At 32.9% G+C, this 10,175-nt stretch overlaps 1 protein-coding gene across 1 annotated transcript; it reads right to left on the bottom strand.

Annotated features, from left to right (window-relative positions):
- Positions 1-1,161: 1,161 nt before the first annotated feature.
- LOC116725137 (receptor-type tyrosine-protein phosphatase C-like) lies at positions 1,162-6,770 on the bottom strand. The gene is made up of 13 exons (XM_032571018.1): positions 6,511-6,770; positions 5,906-5,929; positions 5,473-5,742; positions 5,144-5,377; positions 4,933-5,046; positions 4,511-4,642; positions 4,251-4,391; positions 3,718-3,894; positions 2,716-2,921; positions 2,554-2,614; positions 2,353-2,449; positions 2,215-2,249; positions 1,162-2,020 (listed from the first exon to the last, which is right to left on the bottom strand). The coding sequence occupies exons 1-13, from the start codon at positions 6,578-6,580 to the stop codon at positions 1,986-1,988; spliced, it is 1,596 nt and encodes a 531-aa protein (XP_032426909.1). The 5' UTR covers positions 6,581-6,770; the 3' UTR covers positions 1,162-1,985.
- Between the last annotated feature and the right edge of the window lie 3,405 nt (positions 6,771-10,175).

Raw genomic sequence — 10,175 nt, 5'->3', positions numbered from 1 at the left:
AGGGAACAACTCTCACCAAGTAAATGAGGAAGGCCGAGTTTCTCGTGCAAAGCTGCCTTATAGCTGTATAATGCTATGTTGTGCTGCTTATAACAGGAAATCTTTTTTTAAACCACAATTTCTGGTTGTGCTCTTGCTAATAACTTGTGTGACTGTAGATTCTCTTATCTGCTTAATCAAATGTATGCATTTAGTGGACTGACTGACTGAAGAGATAAACTTCAAAATGTTCTGAAGTTCTGAAACTCAATGAAACCAAATGTTTCTTCAGAAATTGATACAGCCATACAGCACATAACTGAAGTGCAGCTGTAATTAAACCCGGCATGTACAGGGGTAGACTTTGACTAAGCCATTCTAACCAAGGATTATGCTCGATTTTAAAATAAACAGGAAAAAGTAAATAATTTCAAATATCAAACTAATTTTATCAATATAATGTTAATGATTTAGAGTATTTCTACTCAAAACAGCTCAAAACATCGCACATAAATATGCAATCTGATTAATGGGAAGGTCAAAAAAATCAGCATCGATTTTATTTGAATTTAGTTTTAGGTCCACAGCTGGTGAAAGAATCGCATCCAACCTGCGCTTCTGTCCCACAGCATGTCAGTCTGAGAGTTCACCAGTCGGCCCAGTCCATATGACACATTAACTAAGAGCCTTTCATCAGTAAAATATAACATAAGATTATTTCTCCAAATGTTGCCAATTACCTATAAACAATAATTTATATATAATTATTTTCCTTAATGAAAGTTTATCCACATGTCCACAAAGGTACAAATTAAGATAAACATTATGAAGGACAAGAAAATTTTTACTATATATAAAGTGAAAACTACAAAAACAACTTAGGGATGCAGCATATTTACCACTGTTTCTGACTTATTTTCCTCTTTTCTAGATCTTATTGTTTCACGTCGCCTTCGTTGACCTCTTTGTCTTGACTCGTCATTTAGCCCAACTATGATCGGTTCATCATTTTGGAACCGAGTCAATCTGGACTTATCAGACCACTTGACCTTCTTTTGTAGTTCCACAGTAAAATGTTTAAACCTCGTGCTAAAACAAAGACTATTTTCAAATTAAAATGTGATAACTGGTTTTCTTTTTCATTCACTTCCAGATGACACCAACCAAGATCCATACAAAAACGAGCATTAAAAATAAAAATTTATTGATGACAAATAAGTAAAAACATGTGGCACATGACATGTCGACATGAATCTCATTCATGCTGTGCTTCCATTTGGATTCATTTTTGCTAATTTGAAGAAAGTGAGTGATGCTATATTTATAATTTCCTCAGGCATAGTTTAATACAAAACAATGTGAACATTATATATTATAATATATTGCCTTTTGTGCAAGGATAAGCAGTAATACATTTGGTTGCGTTTAGAGCTTGATGTGCTCACTATCAAAGCAGAAACCTAAAAAAGAAGCAATAAAGATATGAAATAACTTTTGTCGGCTTTAGACATGAATTCAGTGGTTTTCTCAAAGCTACACAGCGGTTTTGTGCAACTGCCCTGAAATGCTCTCACTTTCTGTCATGAACATATTTGTGAGTTCAGCTGTGGGTTTACAATGTTATGTCACGTTTAAGTGATCATTTGTGAGAATAATTTTTTTTCAGCCACATTTTATCTCCTTTGTCCTTCCAGGTTTTAATAATGCATGAAACATGAAGGCAAATTTTGTATTTTCAGTAATCTACTTAGATTTTGATTTTAAAAAATCCAAGTGGTGATTTGCTTCATTTTTTTTTTTTTGACTTGGAGAATATACAACATAAGAATGAATAAAATAAAATACAAAGAACTGAAAAGTCCAACAAATCATGTCTGGGATTCAGGGAGGACAGTTACTGTACCTTCGGCTGCAGTATTCAAGATTTAAATTTCTCAGACATAATAAAATAAAAACTTTAAATGTTTTCTTGATCTGCAGCTCCATCAGATCTTCATCAGTCGCCTTTATTGTGTTTGGGGAGGTGGCATGTTAGCATAGACTGTAACAACAAATGGAGAAGAAAATGCATGAAAACCTTGTCAAGGATTTTTCTTTTTGACTTTGCGTAAAACAATCTAAAACACGCTTTGAATTGCAGGAAATCTAACAGACATCATGTGGTGATTTAACTAAACTCTTATATTAAACATGCTGTTTGTTATCTTCATGTGATTCTGCCTGAAATTTACTCACTGACTGTTGAGAAGCGCTCCTGTCCTTCATTAACACTGTGGAGAAAATCAATCAAGTCAGAAGATTAATTTTAGAAAACATGATCAAGTTAACAATGAAAATCAACAAACAGAAATATGAAAGCTGAATAGGTTTTACTTCCTGGATTTTCCCCTCTTCCTGATGAAGAACGCAGCACAGAGGATGATGAAGATAATGGAGAAGACCAAACTGCCAATGAGGGCTTTGCTGTTGTCTGTGTGAACAGAGGTCAATCAGCCTTTAATATTGAAGTTACAGTGAGCAGAGCTGAGTTTGCTGTTATTTATACTGATTGTTACTTATATAAACAACACGTACATTTAGTGTCAGCATGTTTTTGCACAGGTAAGCTGGTAAAATGTCCGTTGAAAGTAAACACCTACAATAACAGAATGCTTCTTGTTAGATTTCAAAACATAAAATTAAGTTGAGTAATAAGATCAGAATTTATTCACGAAACAGACCCTGATTATTACAAACCTCCACTGTGTAGGTTGTTAAGTAGCTCAGATCTTCAAATTTAAATTGACATGTTTTGCTGTTCTTTCTGCTGCCAGTAACGCCTTGAAGTTGTGCACTGAATGTTCTGTCTGGTCCATTAAAATCCATGTCATTTAATGAACATGTCACTTCGATCTTATTGTTCACTGGAACTGTCACATCAACGTTATGAGGTTGTTTTGGTACTGAAAGAAGAGAGAGGATAAATATCAAGACACACATGGAGAGGAAAATCTTTTCTTTCTATAAGAACCTTAGAAACAAACCAAAACATAAAAAAGATTTTAAAAAAACATGACCCAAGTTTGTAATTGACCAAACATTGAACAAAAATTTAAAATATCTGACTTATTTTAACTTACTATGACACCGTAATGCAGATAGAGTTATGTTAATATTTTATCTGCTGTCCAAAATAAAAAAATATTAAGAGAACTCAACATTGCTACATTGTTTTTTGTTGTTTTACCAACCATATTTGATTTACAAACATGGATTTCTCTATTATCCAGAACAAAGTCACACCAGCTTTGCGTTAAAGCTGGTGTGACTCTCCAGGTTTAGACATAATAAAGATGAATTTCTGGGTCTACACTATCTTGTTATTATTCCTGTCTCCACAGAACTTTACAACGATGGAATATGTTGAAATGCATTTTGTGTTTTGAAAAAAATATAACTTTTTTGCATGAATGGAAAACCAGATGAAAGAATAATGACTTTCAATACTGTAATAATTCAACTGGATTGCAATAAAACTCATTTAAAAATTAGATCCGATGAAGGATTGACTGTGTGTCTAAATTTATGACTTAATTTGTTAATTGGATTTCCTAACAGATAAAGTTTACTGTTTATACCCTTAGCCAAACAAAGCACAAAAACAAACAAACACACAAATTCATATCAAGTTAATTTAAAACAGATAGTGTTTGTAGATTGTATTATTATTTCAAAAACCACTTTTTCTTGGTTACTTACTTCCAGACTTAGTCTTCTCTTCAACTCTTGTTTCTCTAAAATCACCTCGTCCAATGTAGCTGGAATGAACTTCACATCTGTAAACCCTGAATGGTTTAATTCCTCTGGTGAAGACACACGTTGTTCCTTTAGGTCGAGTAATAATTCTTTGTTCCATTGTAAAATATCCTCCATCACCTGTTTTGTGATTGGTTTGACAACAGCAGCTTGTTATAAAAGATATTTATAATTATGAAAATTATTAATATGTTGAAACAGAGTTTGGTCTGTTTTTCATGTTAAACATTAAATAAAGAAACATTTCCAATAAAATCATCCTCAGGTCACTGATAGTTTAGAGTCACGGCTTCACTGATCACATCTGGTTGTTTTACACATTTTTATCTCCTCTTGTGTAAAAGACATAAAGCTGATAAATTTACAAATGTTACACTAATCAGTTTATTTTAAATAGAAGTTGTGCTAATCCAAATGTATTAATATTATTTAATGTAAATATAATATGGAAGACTAAATCTACTCATTTCACTTGCCTTTCTCTTGCTGACAGCTGCAGTGATAAGAGAGATCATCCAGTTTGTTGAGAACATTTTGACAATTATCACTCATTGTTTCCCAGTTCAGCTCAATGGAAGTATTGGTTGAACTGGTCTTCAGGTTGTTTACTGTAAAATCTGTTGCAATAAAACACAAAAACAATACATAATGTCCTGATAATGTTTTTCTCTCCATGTTGTGTTAGTAACATAAATTTGTTCTTATTTCCAGTGAAATGCAGTAAATACCAACTCACCACAGTCGATGTTGAACTGGACAGGTGGAAGTGTCCGAATTATGGAGCCATTGTTCATCTTGATGTCACCAGTACAGCTGTAGTCTGTGAACGGCTTCATGTCAGAAAGTTCAACAGAATCACTGTTGATTCCTGAAGAAACACAAACATTTAGTCATTTCTGCAAGATCTGCTGTCTGTTCAAACTGATCAGTGGTGCACTGTATATTTCCATATAGAGTGCACATTTATAAATGTCCATGAATATTTTATTCCTGAACATTTTATTCATTGCTTTATTCTTTACATTTTGACACAATTTACAAAGAGAAAATGATAAAACATTTTTACAAATATCTATAATGTATTGTTAAGGCAGAATATGTAGTTTTCTACTCTAAATAGTTTTTAAATTGTTTTTCATAGATGTAGTTTTTACTCACCTGAACATTTATACTCAACACTGAGATCTTTACAGCTTGAAGGTAATGTTGCGTTTATCTTTGCAGGAAGTTTATCAGGTTTAATCTGGTTTATGTCATTTGGATTAATAAAATCTGAAGAATAAAAAAAAAAACCAGTTTAGTGTAACTAATATCACATCCACAGATTTGATAATTGTATTAATTATTATTAATATGTTTTTGTTCATACCAACATTGAAGTTTTCAGATATGGTAAATGTGGCGTTTGAGCAGTTTTCTGTAGGGAACTTCAAAACTAAATCTGAACACATGTCGTCATAAGCATGTTTGAAACGATATGATCCATTGTCAAAGTCTTCAATTGAAACCTTGTTGTTTTCTGATAGTAATTTGCTGATGTTCCAATCACTTCGGTAACAGAAATATCCAGGAGAGCAGAAAACGCTTTTAATTTCTTCTTTAGCTGAAACACAGAAACAACATTTGTCTCAGTTCTACACAGAATCTCATTTCAGTCAATAATAAAAGTAAAAATAAAATATGAAACATTTTACTCACTCATTCCAGTTGTTTTTGTTGTTTTATTTTCAGTTTTGTTGCAGGATATTTCTGTACCATTGGAGCCACTAAATGTGACATTTAGCTCATATTCAGTGCACGGCTTCAGAAGTTTGATATCATAATTTGAGTTTTTACTGGTGGAGGAAAAAAGGCCTTTCCTTTCAAATGGACCTCCGACCTCAGCAACATATATGATGTAGTCACCAGGAGTGGAATCTATCATCTTTATCTTTAGGCCAAACTTGACATTCTCAACTCTGTAGGAACCTGCAAAGCAACAGTTTTACATTTGAGCTCAAATAAAACCAAACCTAAAGTTTTTATCTCAAGCTGTTGGAATTAAATTAAAATGTAAAAAAATAAAAAAAAACCTCAGGAGAAAGAGCACTATTAATAAATTCATATTCATAATCTCAAATCTGATACTTACACTTTGGTTCTGTTTCGGGTTCAGCTGTTGGAAAAAAAGACGGAAACATTTAAAAAGTCGAGAAGTGATAAAAACTTCTTCAGTCATTTTAAACTGAAATTATTTAGTCTCTGTTACTTCAGCCAACCTGAAATCCAACATCTAAAGTGTAATCCATAATAAAACTTTACTGAAGTCCTTCAAAGTAAAAAAATTAAATTTAAAGCTTCAAAGCGCTCTTAGTGGCGCTCGGCTTGTAACTGGAAGTGATGCATCACAGCATTTGTTTTTTTCTTAACTGCGACACTAAACTTAGCTGAATTATGTAAACGTTTTTGCACAAGCAAAGTAATGTCTGATTCTGATTAACATAGTATTTTAAAAAACTTCACAGAGAAATTTTAGAAAAAGTTTTTAAAGAGTAAAAACTAACAATAAATTGACAGTAATAATTTTAAATTTTTCAAGAACAAATTATACTTTAAGGACAGAAGCTGTTTTAAAACCTTTATTTTACATTCTCTAACATTGCAACATTCTGTAATTTTACAACCTTACTCAAATCCATGTTATTTTTTTCTTGCAACACAAATTTGGTCATTATGTTACAGTTAAATATTACTTACCCGCGACCAGGGCATTTACAGCCCATATCAACAAGATAACACCACACAGACCTGCCATATCCAGGGGCATCAACTGTCTTAGTAACACAACTGATGCAAAATATTTCTTTCCATCAGCACCTGGGAGGTGGTCTGAGCTGCAGAATCAAACTTTTACCTTTTCTGTTGCAAAACATAAAGCAGGAAGTAGAAAACCACACAGCTCTAAAAATATGTCCTAATAAACCGAACAGTTTGTTCTGGGCTTGCAGATATTTGTGAATTTTTGCATTGTTGTATTTTTGCTCTGCAATTAAGAAAAAATAAACAAAACCAGATAAATGACTTCATAATAATAAATATTCTTGGACCAAACTGTGTAGCTGGCAGTTATTAGGACTGTTATTTTCTATTTATGTGTAAAAACATGTTATGATTGTGTGAATTTACTTCTCGTGCAGTGCTGTGGTTAGCCGACAATGAGTGCAGACATGTCAGAAATGCATTCTGGATTTACCGAACAGAGAACGCAGAGGTAGAGGTCTGTGGTGTGTTGAAAGAAGAGCATAAAGCTGCTGTTCCATATTCTAGAAGAAAGAGATCATTTAGAGGAAATTTGCAGCTTGTTTTACATGCTACATGTAGAAATATAGTGATGTTCAAGCATCAACTATAAAATGACCTAGAAATGTGTCTTATTTATGTATTTATTGGGATATCTGTTTTAATAAACAGCGCTATTCAATCCATTTGGTTTCAAACTAACGGATTGAATAGCAATCCATTTGCAACAGAACAATAAGTAATGCTGTCCTGTAGTAGCAGAGGACAGGATATTTATATTTATTACATTTAGGGTTATTCTCTTTTCTTGACATGTTTTATTTGAATTTTTTATTTTTTTTTTACAGAATATCATGTCTTGACCTTTTCATTTAAAGATAAGTGCACCATTAGACCCAGAAGAAGTCCAACGTTCCTTTAATTCATGAATTAGCCTTTGATTCCAATACATTAAGAACTGAAATTCATTTCAGTGATTCAGGCATTTAAAGTTTCAAGGTTTTATGGCCTAATGCCTCAGTACCTCCTAATGTTACAGACAGCTGTGTAGATCCTCAGTTTGAGAAACAAAAACTCATCATTCAGTTTCTCCTGATACAGCAAGTAAATGTTCTGACTTAAAAATAAAACTAATACTGAGTTTAGACTATTTACATACAGTTGCATTCATCTTTTTTTTTTTTTTGTTACCCCTCCAGGGGGTCTTTTTTGTGGGCTCTAGTGTCCCTTATATGACAGTAGACTGACAGGAATGGGGAAGGAGAGGGGGGAAGACATGCGGCAAATGTCGTCGGGTCCGGGAGTCGAACCCGCGACGGCCGCGTCAAGGACTCAAGGCCTCCAAATACGGGTCGCCATTCATCTTTATTTTACCTACATCTGTACGTGACATGACTAGCAAATGAAAATATAGCATTATATGTCATCTTCTCTCGTATTTTCAGTATGTGTGTAATGTCATAAAACAACATTAAACAGTGTTTTGATCTGCAACTCCATCAAATCTTCATCAGTAGTCGTTATGATTTCGCGTGTTATGTTAACATAATGGCATGTTAACATAGACTGTAACAGCAAGAGGAAATATGTCATTACATTAAGACTACATCAATATACTTTCATTTTTACTTTTCTCCAACATGAAACAAACGAAAATCTGGAGTAAAATCCAGGAAATCTCAATGAAGTGATATAACTAAAAATTCACAATAAACATGCTGTTTATTATCTTCATGTGATTCCATCTGAAATTTACTCACTCTCTGCTAAGTTGGCCATCTATTCTTCATTAACAACACTGTGGAAAAACATGAAGTCAGACTGTTAACTTTAGAAGACAATGGTTGATTTAACAGTTAAAATTAACAAGCAGATCAGCTGAATAGGTTTTGCTTTCTGGATTTTCTCCTCTTCATGATGAAGAATGCGACACACAGAGGATGCTGATGGTAATAAGGAAGACCAAAAATCCAACGAGGGCTTTGTCATTGACTGCGAGAAACATTTAGAACAGTGAGGTAAATGTAGAGTTATTAATATTCAAGCTACAGCGAGAAAATCTGAATTTATTGTGGTTTCTCCCTGTTGTCACCGATTTAAGCAACACATACAGAGAGTAGCAGCTGAAGTTTTCAAAGGTTTGCTCTGAAAGTGTCCGTTTGCAAATAACAAACACACAGAATGTCATGTTAGGATTCAAAACACCCAAAGGAAATTCAGCAACAAAACGGGGATCTTGTCATGAAGCCAACTGAGGTTTAAACCTCTTCGTACCAGAGACTCTTTTTTTGGAAATTTTTGGAGAGTTCTTGAAAATGACACCCCAAAAATGAATTGGACTGAATACAGAACTATAAATATGCATATTTTTGTTAAAACATTTTTAGTCTAAAAAATACATAATCAGTAAGAGGAATTACTGTTTCTGTATATAGGCAATATTTTTTTCTTCACCAATGACATTTAATTTATAAACATAGATTTCTCTAATAATTGTATTAAGCCTGGTGTCTCTCCAGGGTTAAACATAATAAAGATGAACATCTGGACCTAAGCTAACTTATTATTCTTCTCTCCACAACAGTTTACAATGAAGGAATATGATCCGTTGAATCTATCAACGGAGTAATTGTAGACAGCCTCATTGTTAGTGTTAGCATTTTTTTTAATTTTCATGGATTTTGTGTTTTAAAAACCAAAAACAATGTAACTTATTTTTGCATGAATGAAAAAACCTGAAGAAGGGATAATGATTTTCAAATCAATATTAGTTCAACTGGTTAGCAATAAAACTTACATGGTTTGAAAATAATAATTACTGATCAGGGATTTATTTTGCACCCCTGGATAAAAAATACATTATTTAAATTGTTAGAGAAGAGTTTCCTAAGAGAAAAGTCATGTAGGTACAGCCAAAAAAAAAATTAAAACAAATAAATAAATATCAAGTTTCTATTAAATTAATTTAAAGTAGTTAGTGTTTGCAGACTGCATTAATATTATTCTTAGTTACTTACTTCCAGGCTTAGTTTTCACTTTCTCTATTATATCTTTAAATATTCTTGTCTTGTCTTGTAGATGGCATGAACGTTACAGATGTAATCCTTGTATGGTTTAAGTCCCTTGATGTAACACGTTCTTTTGATGTAACACGTTCTTTTGCCAACTTGGAGGCTTTTCCTGTTTTCAGCTTTAACATAATGTTAATCTGTTTTGTGATTGATTTCACAAAAACAGCTTGTGGTAAAATATCTTCACAATCTTAAAGAAGAATTATTGTTCTTCTTTAAAGAAGAATTGCTTCTTTAAAGCAATTATTATTGACTTTGAAGAAATGTTGAGGCAGAGTTTGTTTCTTATGTTAACCATTAAGTCAAGAAAATATTTCCATTAAAATCATCCACAGGTCAGTAATAGTTTAGAGTCACAACTTTTCTGATCACATCTGGTTATTTTACAGATCTTTATTTCCTCACGTCATTGATGTAAAAACAGTAAGACTGATAGATTCACAAATCTTCCATTTAACGTAATGAGTGATAAGAATGTGAAATACAAAGCTTTCTGAACATGCAGTTTTCTGTGTGGTTTTGTAACACTGATCTCACCAAATAAATCTCATG

The sequence above is a fragment of the Xiphophorus hellerii genome, chromosome 9 (assembly GCF_003331165.1).
Source record: "Xiphophorus hellerii strain 12219 chromosome 9, Xiphophorus_hellerii-4.1, whole genome shotgun sequence".
In the NCBI taxonomy this organism is placed as follows: Eukaryota; Metazoa; Chordata; class Actinopteri; order Cyprinodontiformes; family Poeciliidae; genus Xiphophorus; species Xiphophorus hellerii.
Note: the sequence above shows the minus strand (reverse complement) of the source record. Positions and strands in the feature narration are given on the sequence as shown.

What these genes read in the sequence shown, in the direction of transcription:
- LOC116725137 (XM_032571018.1), bottom strand. Translation starts at nt 6,580, where the DNA reads ATGCCCCTGGATATGGCAGGTCTGTGTGGTGTTATCTTGTTGATATGG. An exon ending in AACAAAAACAACTGGAATGA is followed by an intron (nt 5,378 to 5,472) that starts GTGAGTAAAATG and finishes TCTGTGTTTCAG; the next exon opens with CTAAAGAAGAAATTAAAAGC. An exon ending in CAGCTGTCAGCAAGAGAAAG is followed by an intron (nt 3,895 to 4,250) that starts GCAAGTGAAATG and finishes ATCACAAAACAG; the next exon opens with GTGATGGAGGATATTTTACA.